This window comes from Hermetia illucens, chromosome 6 (assembly GCF_905115235.1).
Source record: "Hermetia illucens chromosome 6, iHerIll2.2.curated.20191125, whole genome shotgun sequence".
NCBI classification, from domain to species: domain Eukaryota; kingdom Metazoa; phylum Arthropoda; class Insecta; order Diptera; family Stratiomyidae; genus Hermetia; species Hermetia illucens.
Window position 1 is genome coordinate 45922189 of NC_051854.1, and position 18877 is coordinate 45941065.

The following is an 18877-nucleotide window of genomic DNA, read 5'->3' on the forward strand; positions in this document are numbered from 1 at the left end:
CATAACGTAGTTCTCCATTGGCTTATAGCATTGACCCGAGATATTGAAATCGTTCAGTTCTGGGCAGGTTACTGCCATTGCCAGAACTCAGCGATTTAAGTATCTCGAAGGGCAGGTTACTGCCATTGCCAGAACTCAGCAATTTAAATATCTCGCGTCAACGCTATCAGCCAATGGAGAACTGCGTAATGAAATTGTTTCACGCATTAATGCAACCTGGATGAAGTGGCATTCCCCAACTGGTGTTCTTTGTGATCAACGTATCAGCGCACGTCCCAAATCTAAAATTCACTGCAATGTCGTCCGTCTGCTACTCTCTATAGTCCTGAGTGTTGGCCGACTATAAAGGACAATGAACGGCGTCTTGCGGTAATGGGGACGAAGATGTTGCATTGCACTGGTGGCGTGACACGTTTTGATTACGTCTGAAATGAGAATATCCGCGATCGATATGGGTTTGCACCGATCGTGGAAAAACTGCAAGAGAGGCGTTTTCAATGGTGTGGTCACGTAATTCACGCTAACGAGAATTCAACAACCAGTATTGATCAGTTTACATCCTGATGAGGCATTTGATACAATAAAATGACGAAACCGATCATCACGAGCCGACCCCGCTTGTGAACTGAAGGCTGAAGAAAAAGATGTGAGGAGCGACGAGTACACGTGTAATATAGCTAAAAATTCCATTGCCCTCTATTTTCTAGAAAGCGATTTAAATAAATCATTTGATGGAAAGCCCTGTGTTGATAATGGTCACCTTCACGCGCTTCACGCTCTGAGTTTAATATTATTAGCGAATGAAAGCAATTTAACCAACATCAAATATAAACAAGTCGGAATACCGGAAGCTCGCGCTTCGGGTATAAAGGTTTTGTGTTCATCTTATGTAAGAAATTTCAACGCACATTTCTCTATCCGTATATAGCTACAAATCTAGCATAATCCTTTACATTTTTCCAAACTATGAGTCATACGTACACATTACGCTCACCCTAAACAAACAAACTGCCTATTTCCGAATACTGTACACATATATGCACGTATATCAATTGGTCGTACGCATATTTCCGATTTACTTCTTACATCTATCTGAATTAGGCACTACCCGCAAAGTTCATTAGCACGCATATACTATATACCTACATACACACATGTCTGGTTGGAGTAATTGATATTCTCATACAAATGACTAAAAAACTAAAACAAAATAATTCTTTGCGACCCCATCCATAAGAACTCATTTCGTTGTGCTATTGACGAAATGATATGTGATGATGACGTCAGGCGGGTTGTAGAGTGCACGAAATTCACAAAAAATGATAAACTTTTACCCCCTATAACTTTGTTAGTAATGATTGGATTTTCTTCAAACTTGACCGAACTGTGCACTATGTTCTTCATTATATGCATGCAAAATTTTGTATTTCTGGGATGAACATAATGGGGGTGCCGGGGAAATTTCTAAAATGTGGAAATATACTATTATTAACTTTATTTGTGCAGATATCGGAACCGGATATATTTTGAGGCCTAGATTTCGTAGAGATGCACCACTGTGTTTCAGATTTTTCGGTTGGATAGGTTCTGAGAACGAGACCTGTTACACTTTTTGGGGGTCATATTATGAGCCCTCACTCCCCTATGTTTCACTCAATATCAAATATTGAACCAGTTTCGAAAAGTACTAATTGAGACCTTCCATTTAATATCCCACACGGCCACATTTTATGAAAAAAAATTTTGCACCCTCCTTTTACATGTATGGGGAGCCCCCCCTTAGACTTAACACAAAATGGCGTCAGTTACTGCATGTAAAGGGAACGGCAGATTACATACTCCTACCAATTTTCGTGACAATCGGTTTAGCCGTTTCCGAATAAATCGGGTGTGACAGACAGACAGACAGACGGACAGGCGGACAGACAGACAGACAGACGGACAGACAGACATCGAATCGATTCTAATAAGGTTTTGTTTCATACAAAACCTTAAAAAGGGCTAGGGAGAATTAGATTCTTCTTGAATGGAATTTAAATATTTCACTGGAATTTCAATTATTCTCGTTAATTATGACGTCAGCATCTTATTTGTATGGCTTAGGATGCTGTTAATTAGCACGAAATTGATAAGTTTGAACTGCTATAACTTTGGCGTTAATTGCCTGATTTCTATGAAATTTGGGGCATATACACGAAATATTGTCCTCTATGCTGGTGTAGAATCCGGAAGTCCTAGGATGAATTTAAAGGGAGTTTTTCAGTAAATTTCTAAAAAGTAGTAATATACTATTAGTAAGTTTATTTGAGCAGATATCGGAATGGGACATATTTTGAGGCCTAGATTTCATCTAGGCGCACCACCCTGATTTTCTTCGGATTTTTGGGTTGAGTAGTTTCCGAAAATGAGTCCTGTCTCACTTCAAATGCGTACATTTTGACTCCTTACTCACGCACTTTGCAATTTATGCCAAAACTAATGTCAGTTTCGGAAAGTCCAAATCGAGGCCTTTCATTTGATACCCTACACAACTATATCCGGTGAAAAAAATTTTTGAATCCCCCCTTTGCATGTATGGGGAGCCCCCCTTTAAACTCCACCTAAATTTATGCCACTCGCTGTATGCGTGGGATTTCATAGTTCCCATCTGTCCACCAAATTTCGTTTGGATCGGTTTAGCCGTTTTGGAGAAAAATGCGTGTGACAGACAGACAGACAGACATTGAATCGATTTTAATAAGGTTTTGTTTTACACAAAACATTAAAAAAGGATTTTTGTCGTTGTCAAATGACAGTCTCAATGATCTCAGCGTGAAGTTTCTCCAGTCTTTTTCCTTCATTTCTCCAAGTTGGGACGCAGCTTGTTGAGGTGATGTGACTCACGGTGACTCAGGTGACGTAACTTGAGAGCGTCAGCGTCTGTGAGCTGTGAAGGTTTGTTTCCATGCCGCTGTTTTCACTAGTGACTGAAACCTACGTTGAGTAGAAACTAACAACTATTGAGTTGTTATCCATGAAAATAGTTGAAAAAAATTGTTCATGGAATTCAGCTCCAGGATATAAAACTAGTAAAGAGCAAGTAACAATTTTAGTTTGCGCTAATGCTACCAGGACCCACAAAATACCTTTGCTCCTCATCGGAAACAAAATATTCTCACATAATATAATATATGCATATATCACGTGCCCGGTACTAATAGGACAAATATCTACTCAAATGTTTGTACAAAAGAAATACACAAAACCTCAGTGGAAATGAAAAGAGCTAGGGCGCGAATGACATGATCCGCATTTCACAAATTAACATGCACCGGAGTGCAACCGCTCACCAGTTACTAGCGTTTACCTGACGCCGAATGGGACGATGCTGACTTGATGCTCTGGAGGACGCTGTTTCGGGCACGGAGGGGCAAATCCTGGCAGGCGGTGATTTTAAGGCTAGGGCCTTTGAATGGGACATGCCTCAGTCAGATTCCAGAGGGAAATTGATTCTGGAAATGGCGGCGAGAACCAGGCTCGTGGTTTTAAAAACTGGATCCGCGCCAACATTTCGGCGCCCAGGCTGTGAAGGAAGCATTCCTGACATGGCTTTTGCGTCGGAATCTCTGGCACCATCGGTGGACGGTAGGCAAGACCTGGAAGATTTCTCGGCAAGTGATCACCAGTACATCGCGTTCCAAGTGGTTGACGCTACTTGCCGGAGTCCACCAACCCGACGCTCCCCCTGCCTGTGGAATGGCGCAAGGGTGAACATTGGGAAGTTTGTCGGAAGCTCTTGGAGCAGGCAGAGTCGCGTTGAAGGGCGCTCCGACGGGTGACAGCGTGGCAGCTGACACCATCGTAAATTCAGTGATGAACCTGATAACGACGGTACGCCCCGGAGGGGCCTCAGCCGTGCCAAGCCTTCTATGTATTGGTGGACAGCAGAAATCGCCGACCTACGGAAGGAGTGTCATAAGCTCCGCTATTTGACACAACGCCAACGAGGAGGCATGCGTCATAAAGGCACAGTATAGATCAACAAAAAACAGACTCCGCAGCGCGATAAATAAAAGCAAAGCTTGCGGCTGGTAGAACCTGGTCAACGAGGAGAATGAGAACCCGTGGGGACTTGGCTATAAGCTTGTCACCCGGAAAATCGAGGTTCTGCGAAAGCTCTGCATACTAAGTACCGACCAGATGGATCACATTGTACTGGCATTATTCCCCAGACATTCCGTACGGGTTGATGTCAATAACGCGAAGGCGTCGAGGACTGCCCCGTCTTCAAAATGAGAGAGCTCGAAGAAGTGGTTCTCATTATGAAAAACAAGAAGGCGCCAGGTCTTGATGGTATTCCGACTTAAGTTTACAAACTGATGTTCCACTAACGGCCAGACTTGCTGCTTGAAGGAGGGCATTTTTCCTTGTCGCTGGAAGGCAGCCAGACTCGCGTTGATCAGCAAAGGAAAAGGAGGCCCGGAGCTGCCATCTGCATACCAATTGCTCTGTATGCTTGAGACGGCCGGGAAAGTGATCGAGAAGCTCATCAGGCGTAGACTCGCTGAAGCGATCCGCGCATATTGATGCGACGGGTAACTGAATGGTTTCAGCCTTGCGCTGGAAAAAAACCGAAGTAGTCATCTTGACAGGAAAAAGAATCCCGACCCTGCATCCCATATCGATCGGCGAGTTGACTATAGAGTCCAAATCAAATCTTCGAGCAAATCAAGACAGCAGCAGACAGGGCCCCAGCTGTAGTATCGGCCTTGAATTGGCTTATTCGCCATTAGCCTATTATCTACTAGGAGACGTCTCCTTATGGGAGCAACGCAGTCGGTTCTGCTCTATGGTGCGGAGGTATGGGCTGATGCCCTTGACAAGGAGGTGCATCATAAGCGCCTTGCTCAAGTGCAGAAAGGGGAAAGTAGTAATACAGGACACTAGACTAGAGGGGAGCAATTCCATGAAAAAATCACAATCTCCCATGTGCCTCGAGAATACAACAGTTGAATTTTCTTTCTAAATTGCTTATTAGTAGGATAATGATGAGTAAAGCATTGACAGGAGAAACCTCGATTTTCAGTTTTATAATTCAACTCTGTAAATGCTACCATACGTTGCCCATGCGCTGATAAGCAAGTTGATTGGGAGGCGCAAAGTGGCAACAGATAGGTCATACTTAAATAAAGGACGACAGCTTCATAATTGGCTTTCTCTTACAATAGGATCCGCTATTCAAAAGTAGTCACATTTTAAAGAAGGGCGATTTCATTACGAGTTATGCCATGTAATGGAACCCATTATTCCGGGATGGTCGATGAGTGGACCGCCCTAGAATTACGTGGCGTAGAATAGTAGAGAAATGAAAGCCTCGCAGAAAAATCTGATGCGAGATGAAATACACTTCTGCGACCCGACAGGGATCGCGCGTAGGCGTAATTGACGTGCTAAGACGACAAGTATGATATGCATATACTTATAGAATTTTCAATATTATCAAATTACGTTGGTTGTATGCCTTATTGTTAGTAACAGTCGACCAAGAAGACCTATATCTTTGATTTTTCCGGAAATTATCGTTTTTTCTGTGTATATCCTAATTCAAATACGTACGGTGTTTATTATGTTAGCAGTAGGTACTCGGAAGAAATTGCAAAACGTTTCTGCTATGTAACATTTAGCATACTAAATGCTAATAACATACTTCCCGCTTTAAGCTTTCAACAATGTTGCTATTTAAAATGTATCCTCGTGGATATTGATTAAACAAACAGTTGCCCACAATAATGCCGATTTTCTGTTTAGGGCCGAAAGGTTCCGGAAAAACTCATCTGTTACGACGGCTTGAAACTTCTGATTCCGTCGACAATACAACATATTCGGTTCCAACTGTTGGGACGAATATCTATTCCATTCAAATACCCAATAAAGACACAAATGCTTCGAAACGAAACGCCGTGAAAATAGTGCAAATTCTCGAGATTGGTGGCACCATGGCACCTTTGTGGAGACAATATTTCACCGACGTCAATAAAATCATTTATGTGGTGGACACATCGAACCTTTGTCAAATTTCAGCTGCAGGTGAAGGTTTTCTTTCAAAGGTTGATATTGGTTAAACTAATTATGGTTTCAGGCGTGCTCCTCTACTCTATTCTGGTAGAGCCTAGACTACAAAGAACTAAATTCCTTCTGGTTCTCACCAAAATGGATTTGGCTTATCGGCAAATGAGGAACGAGGCGCTGCTAATGTTACAGATTGCAAAGCTGCAGAAAGAAATCAAACAGCATTTTACGGTGATAGAAGCGAGTGTGATATCAGGGATGGGAATTGACAAAATTTTAGACTGGCTTAGTTTACCGTAGATCCTTTGGTTGACCTTTAGCACAACGCTTGACTTTCAAGATGGAGAACAGGCCAACTGGTCACTAATTCGACAATTAAAAGCCAATTCATTTTCTCCAATGCAATGGCAACATGCATTTAACAATCAGATCTACTATGTATGTACGAATTCACTAATTACCATATTTTTCTTCATAATTTAATAAAAACGGAAAACTATAAATACTATGACGACTTCATACGAGCTGCTTCCTAGTTTAAACCTCATCAACAAGCCTAAACCTCTTGTGTTGCTTTTCAGGAATTACATTGAAATATTTCTTGTAGATGGTTTGCTTCTCACGACCGGCATAGATCCTCTGAACCCATGTATGATCCCAATTCGGATCGAATTTCTCACAGGTCACGCAGACTTTCCCATGCTCGAGGGCAAACAAAGTTCCATTTTTACCGAATCCAACCTACCGTGAAAAAAGTCGTGTTAGAAATTTGAATTCCTGAATTTAGAGGCGCTCTTACATTCAAGCCTGGATGGAAGCGTGGAGTTAGCTGAGTGGCCAGGATTGTGCCGGCAGATACGTCGTGACCATCTTGCACCTTCCAGCCACGATGTTTAGGACGTGCGTGTCCTTTAGGATTTCTCGTGCTGCCTCCAGTTTTCTTGCTTGCGTTCCGAATGGCATCTACATGAGAGGGTATTTTTTAAAGAATAATGTTGAAATTGCATGTACCGTGATTTACTTATCACAATGGATGTTGCTTTGAGTGTAGACCCGCTGGAAAGTAGCGCCGACATCCTGCTTCAGTGACCCAAGTAACCTCACTCCAACTGTATTGTCACAGAATGCTAGCAGAGAGACTGACAGCCACCGTGGGATTAAAACAGTAGCGTACACAAATGTCAGAATTTGGGGGAAAATGGTTACTGTTGATATTTTTGGTAAACTGTTAACTTCATAACTAATACCAAAAGATACGGCCTAGATACCAAGCATCAAGTATCAAGCAATACCAAAATTCTTTTTTCCACTAATTACTTGAGTTCTTAATTTGCCAAATTCTTTTCAATATCATCATAGCCAGGCCTATTCGCAACTTATTTCGTATGGACGAATATCATCAAGAAGAAGACCGATAAACAAACTTTGCAAAAAAACAACCTGTCGACAGTTTGACTTTAACAGAGTTTGGTGAAGGTTAGGTGCAATTAGTACTTCAGTGAATTGTGTTTGGTGCTTAATATTAATGATGAAGATGGCATTTGCAAGTAAAAGACAGAATCTCGATTTGTTCTACAATATGTTCAAAACTGAGTACGAAACTTCGATTCGGAATGTGGAAATGTGCAAAGAGACGGTGAGTTATGGTGGCTTTATGCTTGCCGGGCTGGGAGCTTAGTGTCAGGTTCTTTTTTTGAGTATCGCGGTGGTTTTGCCTGACGAACAATGGTCTTCTAAGCAAAATACTGTCATATGATAAGAAGTAATCATTGTCTAAGATGATCAGGAGGGCTCAGAGCGGAACGGATAGACGAGCGAACAAAATATTGAATTAATCTATCCATAGCTGGCGGCTAGTTACTGCTAGCGAACTGGCTGCGCGGGTTTTCTTAACAAGTGTCTCCATTTAGACGCCGTAATCTAACCCTAAATCCAAACAAACTAAGTGATGGGTATTGGTTTAGATTCGCTAATAATCTTAGTCACTTCCAAAAGTATTTTTTTTTTGTGGAATCTCATTCCGACTAGTTGTTGATTAGTAGATTTGTGGCTTGACCACTAGAAGTCACGCTTGGCAGAATAAACTTATGCCATTGGTCATACATCAGCAACGAAGCGATTAGATTAAAATGCACCCAAGTTAGCTGATGTTAATTTTTATGAAAATGTCTGCCAAAATGCATAGTCCGGGCAGGCATTTCTTTCTATAATTTTTATATTTGGTTTGTCAGCAGTTATCAAGATAGAATTTTAACAATCAAATGCGGTACTTCTTATATCCGTGCCTAGCAATTACGATAAGGTGTTGGTGCAGTAGAATATTTGTGGCCACCGGAATTTGGAAATCCCTTAAATGGGGCTCAGGGCATCCACCATATCTTCGAGCTTTCGTTGTCCGTTTCGGACGATGAACTTCAGCAGAAATTTTCCACGCCAAGTGCTCCTGGGACGCCTCAATCTGCAGCCATCGTGGGATAGTGAATTTCACTACAGGTTTTAACTAACGATATTTTAAAGCGTGATCTATCCACGAAGGCTTGGAGATTTCGAGTAGCAATGGCGGTCACTTTCGCATATAGCGACACAAAGAGAATGTTGCCGGACAACTTCATCTTGGCGTTGTATTTAATTCTAAGTGCAGTTTGGTCACGGGGGTACTATGTCCCTCGCAGTCTTTGCTTAGAAGTCTTTAATGCCTGCAGTACACCAGTGCAAGGCTACAAAACCAGTGATCACATTTCCTTCAAAGAGAAGAACGGCTCCTGTCAATATCCTAAAACTAGGTGAATTTTTCTAAACAAGATGTGATCATCATGGGTTGTAATCTCCAGGCTCACTTCTTTTTCTTTAGCCTTTGTCCCGTTCACAAGCGGGGTCGGCTCGTCGTGATCGGCTTCGCCATTTGGCTCTATCGAATGCCCGATCTGGGTGCAATCTCGAGGCTTTCAAATCCCCATCTAGCGTATCAAGCCACCGTTGTTTAGGTCTGCCTTTTGGTCGTTTACCATCGACTTAGATGTTCAGACCAATCTTGGCAAGTGAATTCTCGTTTGCATGAATTGCGTGACCATACCAATGAAGACACCACTTTCGCAACTTTTTCACGATCGGTGCAACCCCATAACGATCGCGGATATCCTCATTTCGGATGTGATCTAAACGTGTGACGCCACTAGTCCAACGTAGCATCTTCGTCTCCATTACCGCAAGACGCCGTTCATTGTCTTTTATAGTCGGCCAACACTCAGAACCATAGAGAGCGACTGGACGGACGACATTGCGGTAAATTTTAGATTTGAGACGTTCGTTGATACGTCGATCACAAAGAACACCAGTTGTGAAACGCCACTTCATCCAGGTTGCGTTAATGCGTAAAGCAATTTCATTACGCAGTTCTCCATTGGCTGATAGCGTTGACCCGCTCAGTTCTGGGCAGATCACTGCCGCTGACAGTGATTGTGCCTGTTTCATGGGGATCGGTCGTCAAAAAATCAGTTTTGTTTAAATTCAATCTAAGACCGTGTTGCATGAGGCGATCATTCCATTTTTGAACAAGTTGCTCGACATCATTTTTGCTATCAGATGCTAGGAATACATCATCTGCATAAAGCAGTGTGTAGGGCGCTGGACGTTAGATATCCCGTGTGACGAGGACTTCTCCAGCCTCATGAAGCTGACCAGGGAAATCTTCAACATCTGCTATAGTCATAAATATTGGTTGCCATAAAAGGACTGCCTGAAGAAATACAAGTCGGCCATCAAGATCGCCAAGAAGCGGTCTTGGTTGGACTGTCAGAACATCGAAAGCACCAGCAAACCCGCGAAGCTCTGTAAGGTTCTGTCCAAGGAACATAAGAACCCATTCTTTCTTAAAAATTCTTAATGCTCCTGGACGGAATCTTCTGGTGATATCTTGGAACTGCTGGTTCAAACGCACTTTCCCGTCAGCGAGGAGGACCGTTAGTCAGAGCCTTGCTTGGAGGTTTTGCGGCTACCCCAGCCGAGCGAGACTATCAAATCAATAATTACAGAGGATAAGATCAGCTGGACTCTAAACAGCTTCTCCGCATAAAAATCTTCGGGCCCAGACGACATAATGCCAGTTATGCTACAGAAGCAAAAGGGTTGTGCCGTGGCTTGTTGTTATTCCACCACGGTGGCAGTGTCTTCTTGCTGTGCTTAGCAGGGCACGAGACTTTAAGGACGGTATCGAATATCTTTTTCGCAGCCTCGAGCTTTGACTTCATTTCGTTTGTGGTGCCAATCTGGCCAATTTGCACATCGAAGAGTTTGTTCTTAATTACTTGACCAAATTTTCTCCAGTCGATCCTTCTAGGGTCTCTCAAAGGTTTGGAGACCTCTGTGGCGAGGTCTAGGCTGAAAAGTATCCAACTGTGATCTGAGAAGGATCTCTGGTCGGACACTCTCCAGTTCTCCATCCTAAGAATCCCATTGTCGGTTACTATGGTGATATCAACGACCTCCTGCCAACCCTGACCTCTGAGCTGGGGAAATGGAAGGTTGGTGTACTGCCCCTATTACACATCGATAAGTTTGAAGTAATAATAAAATCAAAGAATGACTTATCACTCTCGGTGATTTCCGAGCTGCCCCAAAGCGTAGCGTTGGCCTTCTTTGTTGCTATGGTGCTCGTCAAATGTTGTAGTTATTCTAGCGGAGCTGATTGGTTATCAGCCATGTAAGCCGAGGAAATATATACATTCTCTGCTCCCGCTTGCTCCAGTTTGATCACGACTAGGTCGCTGGAAGCTAGGTCCGGACACAGAAAAGCGTGCAGACTCTTCTTCGCGAGGATACATGCTCTAGGTCTGTCCTGATCAGCGTCTGCTGTGCTGTGGAATAAATTAAAATATTTCTTTGGAGCCATTTGATGGTTCGGTCGCCCAAGGCTCCTGTATAGTAGTACGATATTTGTAAACTTTCCAAGCAGTAATGCGATGTCGATGTCTTCCTTTAGGAGAAAGACAAGCAGATTAGGCGAGACGCATTTCGAGTGCTGCAGATTTATCTGCGTTACCCTGAGCATTACCTGCTTGCGTGGGGGGTTTGTCAGTTCCGGTCAGACCGTCGATCCTCATCTTCTCCAGCAGCTCGTTGGCGGCATCAATTGGATCCAGGTCATCGACCGGTTTTGCAGCACTTACCAGCGGCCAATGCCTATTGTATCGACCGTGAACCGTGCTCTGCGAAACCTACACTACAGCTCGTATAGGCCACCCGCTAATTGCAACGAACGGAAGCAGCCTGTTGTATATTACCCTCTCCAACATCTTCCCAATAGTGTCTAAAAGTCAGATCAGGCGATATGAAGAGGGTGCACCAGGTGATTTTTGGAGCTTCGCTAACAGAACCAACGACTGCCTATTGCACTGGGCGGGAAACACTCCTTCTACTATGCACGATTCAAATGTGCTTATGAACCATGCGGGCCTGACTTTAGCAGTCAACCTCAGGGCGTTGTTCGGGATCCCGGCGCCTTATTATTCTCAATTCACCCAAAAGTCTCTCGTAGTTCCTTTTCGGTCCCCTCTCGGTGAAGACGTCCTGTTGATCCGTTGAATGGGTTCCATTTTTTTGCTGTTGCGGAAGAAAGATTGCTATTATTTATAACAAGAAGAATACTTCGAAAATCGCGGTAGTCTTCCTCCGACTTCATTGTCAAAATCTTCCCGTACGCAGACACGATGTTATCAATGGAGCGATTTCTTGGTTTCACCAGTAGTTTGATTTCCTACTGTGGTGTAATTTCCGGTATTGTAGACTCGCATGTCCTAATTACCCGCTGACGTAGCTGGCTCAATTTTTCCAGCGCCATCCTTCTAAAGCCGCCAGAAAGTCTCTTCCTCGAAAGCTTCAGTGGACTCCTCGGCTATCCTGATTTTTCCATTTCTGTTGCTCGATGCTTCATCCGTTTCTCACATCAAGAAAGATCCAAAGTTGGCTAGTACGATGTCCAACTTCGCGAAGGTTTCAAGCAGGCCCACGTGTTGAAATTGCCGGCAATAATGTTGGGACTATAGTCTCTAGCGTCCAACACTAAGCCATCTAGCATCTCCTCATATTGCGCTAATGTTACAATGGAGCGTAACAGCTGTAGATATGGATGCCGTTGAATTTTGCCCTTACAAAACCGTTTCCCGGAAATGTTCTTGTGGTTTCTTGAAAGGCTTGCCGTCGGCATGCCCATATCGCCACATTTTCAGATGAGTCTTTCTCCCACGTAGCACTACCGTAATTTCGGTAAATTCGACACTCGTATGGTTTGCGAGAGCAAGTCTTAAGCTGCCTCGCAGTGGTTGAGGTTGACTAATCTCATTTAGCCATACGATTCAACTTCCTTCTATACGCCGGGATCATGTAACCAACTCCAACGTGCCGGTCGTCCACTCCCTTCTTCTCTTTGTGCAACCTGTATAGCGCAGCTCCAGTGCGGTCTTTGATAAGATGGCCTTCATGTTCACATTTCCTGTACCTTTTCGACTTATCGTGCTCACTGGTACATGCTGCTGCAAAGTGACTGAAATCGAGGCACCTGAAGCATCTCTTGAGAGATACTTACCCCTTACTCGGCACATGACCCAACCTATTCTTACCTTGTCCGCGGTAATCAGTTTAATTCCTAATCGGCAAACTAATAGTGGCAGTCTGTGTACTTCAATCAGATCCCCGCACCGACTCACGCTGCCACCCAGGTCTGTCAATTCCGGATCGGCTTTGATTTTTCGAAGGATATCGGCGTAAGACATATCTCCATTCTTGGAAATAAAGATTATTTCCGGACGAATTTTTTTTTCTCCTTCCGCTGCTTTTTGCCGCCCAATTTGTCTATTGGTCGGGTTTACAAGCTGTAGATTCTCTTCCCCTTTTGCCAAAGTTGGGACCGTCACCTGCGTGTCCTGCGTAACTTCACCACATGACGCTTGGGCGTTTTTCTCCTCCATCGCCCTAATATAGCATAACTTAATTCCCCGTATCAGAGCCCTGATATTTTGGTGGATATTCCGCCTCCCCTTCACGCTTATCTTTTACAGCATCAGTAATTATGTCAATCCGGGGACCATCCAAGTTCCTTTCCAAGTCTCGGAAAAGGATTCGATGTAGATTTTAATTCCACTACACTAAAACCTCTTGTAGCATTAGATGCCAAACTATGTAAGTTTCCCACTATCGAGGCACTGCGGTCGTTGAATATTGACGGCCGTGAGCCAACTTGCCCACTCCCAAAAACCGCCAATACTGGGTTTCCGCAACCGTGCACCGCAAATGAACTTCCTTTCCCGTACTCCTTATTTGGTTTGGTTTCTGAGTGTCCTTCCCATATCCAATTTTTACCCACGGGTGGGCATTTGCTCCTTACTGCGCATAATCATGCCCATGCACGCACATCTCCTGATGTGTGCATAAACATGCTCATAACGCATCCACTGAGCGCTTCCCTATCTGCACGAAGGGATGGGTCTGATGGAAGATTTGGCAACTCCACCCTCCCTAGGTTAACAAAGCGCTTCCGCGCCATACATCTCGGCATTGTAGGCCCTTTACGAGAATCCCACGGCTACTAATATTGCCTCATAGTGATTGATCGGTTTACGGGGTCTTTCTTGCTTATCGGCGTATTGGTCGCAACAGAGACGTGCAGGGGGTGTCGAGTATCGCTCCGCTTTTGTGGCACACTTTATTTAAATAATTATGCTGCCACACATCAAATTCTTACCGGCATTTACCCAGTTGAAGATTTCCGGTCTAGATATAATAATTACAATAATAATTGTTGGCATAACGATCCAGCCTTTAATTGTGTTAGAGCACTTCATTCAAAATCCTAACGGTACACTACAGTACCCTGTAGGAGGCAATGTGGTCAGCATTGCGCTCGCCCGAGACTAATAATAATAATAATCGTTGGCGCAACCATTCATATTGGATCAGAGCCTTGAAGTGTGTTAGAGCATTTCATTCAAGACCGCAACGGTAGACTACAGAAGACTGTAGGAGGCAATGTGGTCAGCATTGCGCTCCCCTGAGATTGTTACCCTGATTTGACTCAGGTACTCATTCACAGCTAAGTCGATTGGTATCCGACATCAAATCACGATACAAATCCCACTGCCCACCAGTGAGATTTGAACCGCGACCTTCCGTATGATAGCCTTGTGCTCTAACCACTCAGTTATCCGGACACTATTTTGTGTAAAATGTTAATACTCCAACCTCTGACCTTTCGAGTGCTCATCGTATTTTCCATTCCAGGCCGATCACATTTACGACCATGTTCAAAGGCAGTGGGACTCAACTAGAAATATAGAAACATGTCTCGTGAACTACGACAAAGCTCTCACCGATCTGTCACACTTGGCAGACAAACTGCGCAAATTCAACATACAACTTGAGCTGGAATCGTTGCAGAAAATTAAAGAGCCAAAAGAAGAAAGATTTACATTTCCAGAGCCCCAATTACTGAATTGTAACCGCAGTAACGATTTCATTTCTTCCTTTCACCAATTAACGATGCTTTTAACTTTCAGCTGATGTTGGGTATGAGTCAGAAGGCGTTGTTACATACATAAAAGATGCGAAAAATAAACTTTTTTACATTACTGAAACGGGAGAGTAAGTCGTACATACAAATAACATATCTTCTTCATTTACGGATTTATTGATTCTATGAAAATGTTTAGGAAAACTCATTCTCACCAAATCATCAGCATGCAAACTTATTTCAACGACAACCCAAGAGAATTCGAGGAGCTTCCCAAGGATGGCGAAGTGTTTGGTCTTCATCTGGAAGGTTATATGTTCCGTGCAGTGAAAGAGAATGGAGATGTAAGTGTGAATCTTTGTATAAAATCGAGGAGAGTTTTTCAGTTTCCATCTCGTAATGGTAAAGTGACTTAATTGCAAACGTTTTACGGTTTTATTTTTCTGTTCTTTGCGAATTCCTATCCGCGACTTTTTCGTTTCCAGTCAGATAAATTTTCAAACTTCAGCGCATATCTCATTGATGTCGGAGAAATTGTCACAATCAACGAATGCATGCCGATGTACGTCCTTCCTGAAGATTATCAAAAAATGCCGGCACAAGCTGTTCTATGTAAATTGGAGCAGGTAAGAGCCAACCGGGGAAACCTTAAGTGGCACGTTTCACCTTTGATTGTGTATGATATATTTCAGGTGAACAACAGTCATGATACAAATCTCAGTGAATATTTGGGGAAGAGTTTATATGTGAAACACAAATTTCGAATTGTAGATAGGGACAGGTGAGTCTAAAGAATTTGATAACTGGCTATGGAGTAAAAACATGACCTCGCAATTCAACAGGAACATGTTATTCGTAAACCTATACGGAGACACAAACCCGTTTAGGAATAAGATGATGGGAAATAAAGGCAGTGCTGTGGTAAGTAGAGTATGAAAGTAGGTTTTGATGTCTGAAGCGTGATGTAAGTACTCATCATTTTGATTTTCCTTTATCTTATCTGGTATTGCTTCTTTTCCCGAAATCCCACTGAAATTCTTCCAGGTATTCTAATGAATGTAGAATAGTTGATGCTTGCTTGCTGCTAATGTATGGTTCTTGTATTATTCCAGACAAATGAAAAGCCCGTCCCACAAATAACGAACCCTTTCAAAAGGTATATATGCATAAAAACACAAATTGATCGTAGCCAAGTTGATTTTTCAGACGTAAATAATAAGCAATATATCTCGAATGTAAGAATTGAAAGGGATGTTGTGATTAATGAGAGTTCTTTTGATGATAAAAGGATTGGCAATCAAGTCTTGGAAAATGAAGGAAATCTTATCGCTAAAACTGCTAACAATGGTCCTATCCATGGTTTTGACTTTAATAGAAATAACGAAATTGAGCAAGTGAATTTCAATTCTAATGACTTCGATACGAGTTACATGAGTAAAGTGCTAAATGAGGTGTTTAAAAATCGTAATAACATAAATGGTAGGGATTACAATAACGCGAATGGAGTAAACACAACAACTGAAGAGCAAAGAAGGATTCTCTATGAGGAGCCGTTGAATACGTCCAATGCAATGAAAGCGGTGATGGGTTATGAACCGAAAGATGATCGACGAATCTGCAGATTCACTAACCCGGGGACCAATTCATGCTTCAAAGGAGCAAAATGTAAACTGGAGCACGTTGAGAAAATGAGAGGTGAGATGGGTTCAGAGGGGTAATCAGATGTTTAACGGGATTTTTTGTTCCATTATTCACAGACGGCTGGACTCGTGATGAAGCTTCAACAATAATTGACATTCCCAGTCAATTTATCTACCCAAAGATCGGTGAGCACATAAAGATAATCCCGACTCATGTTTTGAACGTGGAAAACTTTTTCGCTCAAGTCGTCCAAAACCAAGCATCTTACGAGCCAACTCTTAAGGAAATGATTTACAAAATGAACTCTCCAGACATTGTTCAGAGTTATAAAGTTTTAAAGTCAATGCCAGGTATACATACGTCATCAAATCTGAAGCTACTTATCCATTATATGTTTTCCCTACTTTCAGTGCTCTTTTCATTAGTGATAGCGAAGTACACAGATGGGTATTGGTATCGAGCGAAAGTTTTAAATCTTATGGATGACGAAACCGTGAAAGTATTTTACGTTGATTATGGGAACTCTTATGTCGTTGGTATAGATGACATACGAGTATGGGACAGACGCTTTGAGTATCTTCCATTCCAAGCAATACGCTGTAAAATCGTGGGCATAGCAGAGAAACGGAATCGATCGCTAGAAGCTGCCGAGCAGTTGCGTAAAATGATACTGAATATCGGGATAAAAGCTCTTGTTGTGTAAGTTTTGCACAAAGTTTTTTAAATTTTTCGAAACTTTCGCATACAATGACTTAATTGTGGATTTCAGAAACAACATTGAACATCTCGATCTGCGACTGTGGGGTATCTGCAATAATGATATTGCTGAAGAGTTGATTTCTATGAAACTTGTAGACAGAAAAGAAACGTCGTTTATAAGATCAAATCAACTGCTTCCCGCTTGATGAATGTATCTGCAAGGTTGCAATCAAGAATAAAGTTTCTTATATTTTCTTAAATTGTATAACATAAGTGATAAGAGTGTGAAGTGAACATTATCTACTGGTATGGATAAAATTTGATCTCTAAAGACTATAATAAAGTTTTAAGCCTAGTTTGTGTCATGTATGTGTTTTTAGTTTCGGTTCGGTACATGGTCCGACTACCAACTAAACACCTCCCCATCGTCAGAGAGCTGGCCTGGAACGTTTGTCACATTACTTCGGGCTGGTGCCCGAACTCTCCCGCCTTGCGGAGCCTTCAAATCAGGAAATTCCTTTCACCAACGGGAGGGGACAGGAGGAAGGGAACTGTCAGTTCAAGGCTCCCTGCCATCCGGCTCCACCACCGGTCAAGCTCTATCTTCTTAGCAACGAAAAGGACCCGAACGTAATGGGCAACATGGCTCCACTTGTCAGCATCTCTTCGACAATGTTGTCTGAAGAGAGATCCCCTGTGTTTAAATAGAGCTGCTGACGAATCCCATCCCACCTGCCACAAGAAAAAAAAGTGTGTTGGGCGTCGTCCAAAACTCCATTGCAAAACACACAATCCGGAAATCGCGCCTTTCCAATCTTGTGCAGGTGAAGCTGAAAACCTCCATGCCCACTTAAAACTTGGGTAAGGAAAAAGTCAGTCTTACCATGCTTCCTATTCAGCCACGCACCTAAGTTGCCGATGAGCCGCGCAGTCCATCTGCCTCTAGTTTCATTTTGGCAAGAAAGCTGCCACTCGTGTAGGGTGCGTTGCCGTTCTTCATGAGCAACAACCTCCCTTGCGCTTGTAAATGGCTTGACGCTCCTTAGCAAGAAGGGCAACAGGGATCACTGCCGCGATCACCATCACGGCAGAGACAGTCCGCTACACAGACGCCGCCCGCAAAGCTTCCCGTCTCTGTACCTGCACGAGGCGTTTACCTGTACCTGCGCCGTAGAGCAGGACAGACTGCGTTGAACTGATCAGGAGACGTCGCTTGCTAGACGTAAGACCCCCAAAGTTTGCCATCAGCCTACTTAACGCCGAAACTCTAGCTGCAACCTTTTCCGTTGCTGCTTTGATTTGCTCAAAAAATCTTTGAGTCAAGTGTCAACCCTAGGTACTTTACCGCTGGTTTTGACTCGATTATCAACTCGCCGAACGATATGAAACGCAAGGTCGGAATTCTCTTCTTAGTCAGGATGACTACTTCGGTTTTTTTTAGTGGAAGGTTGGTACCATGGGTAGTCATCCATCCGCTTACTCGTCGCATCAATATGCCGAGTCTGCTTTGCGCATGTTTGACAGTGCGTCCAGCAACAAGCGCCGCGACATCGTCTGCATAGCCGACCAGGTGCGACCCTTCTGGCATGTCGAGTTTAAGTAGACTATCATAGGTAGCGTTCCAGAGGTCCGGCGCTAGGATGGATCCCTGTGCTACCCCCGACGTGACCTCCATCCTCCTCCGACCCTCTAGTGTTTCATAGAGCAGTGTGCCTAGAATGTCTTTCCATCTTAAGGAATTAAAGGCGTTCCTGACGTCAAGGGTTACGAGGAGCACCACCCGTCGAGTTCGGCGGCTATGTGCCTCCGCTCGTTGAACCGCATCCACAACTTGCATGACAGCATCAACTATCGATCTCCCTGCTCTAAAACTAAACTGCCGGGGAGATAAATCTCAGTGCGTATAGCTTCAGCGAGTCTGCTTCTGATGAACTTTTCGAGCATTTTTCCAGCATTGTCAAGCATACATAGTGGGCGGTATGAAGACGA

At 43.3% G+C, this 18877-nt stretch overlaps 3 protein-coding genes across 4 annotated transcripts; 2 read left to right on the top strand and 1 right to left on the bottom strand.

The window, feature by feature from the left end:
- The first annotated feature begins 5663 nt into the window (after positions 1-5663).
- Positions 5664-6416, top strand: LOC119659349 (ADP-ribosylation factor-like protein 16). The gene is made up of 2 exons (XM_038067398.1): positions 5664-6066; positions 6119-6416. The coding sequence occupies exons 1-2, from the start codon at positions 5769-5771 to the stop codon at positions 6346-6348; spliced, it is 528 nt and encodes a 175-aa protein (XP_037923326.1). The 5' UTR covers positions 5664-5768; the 3' UTR covers positions 6349-6416.
- An 18-nt stretch (positions 6417-6434) lies between these two features.
- Positions 6435-7230, bottom strand: LOC119659350 (39S ribosomal protein L27, mitochondrial). Its single transcript, XM_038067399.1, has 3 exons — positions 7070-7230; positions 6848-7011; positions 6435-6789 (listed from the first exon to the last, which is right to left on the bottom strand). The coding sequence occupies exons 1-3, from the start codon at positions 7122-7124 to the stop codon at positions 6586-6588; spliced, it is 423 nt and encodes a 140-aa protein (XP_037923327.1). The 5' UTR covers positions 7125-7230; the 3' UTR covers positions 6435-6585.
- Positions 7231-7489: 259 nt separating this feature from the next.
- On the top strand, positions 7490-17244 carry LOC119660339 (tudor domain-containing protein 6). Of its 2 annotated transcripts, XM_038068826.1 has the most exons (12): positions 7490-7684; positions 14320-14533; positions 14595-14679; positions 14748-14892; positions 15034-15174; positions 15241-15329; positions 15391-15469; positions 15661-15704; positions 15837-16243; positions 16306-16539; positions 16600-16888; positions 16959-17244. In XM_038068826.1, exons 1-12 carry the CDS (start codon positions 7574-7576, stop codon positions 17092-17094), a joined length of 1974 nt encoding a protein of 657 aa, XP_037924754.1. In that variant the 5' UTR covers positions 7490-7573; the 3' UTR covers positions 17095-17244. The 2 variants fall into 2 exon arrangements, with proteins under 2 accessions (XP_037924754.1, XP_037924753.1); XM_038068825.1 differs by having other exon boundaries at positions 15661-16243.
- Positions 17245-18877: the final 1633 nt, after the last annotated feature.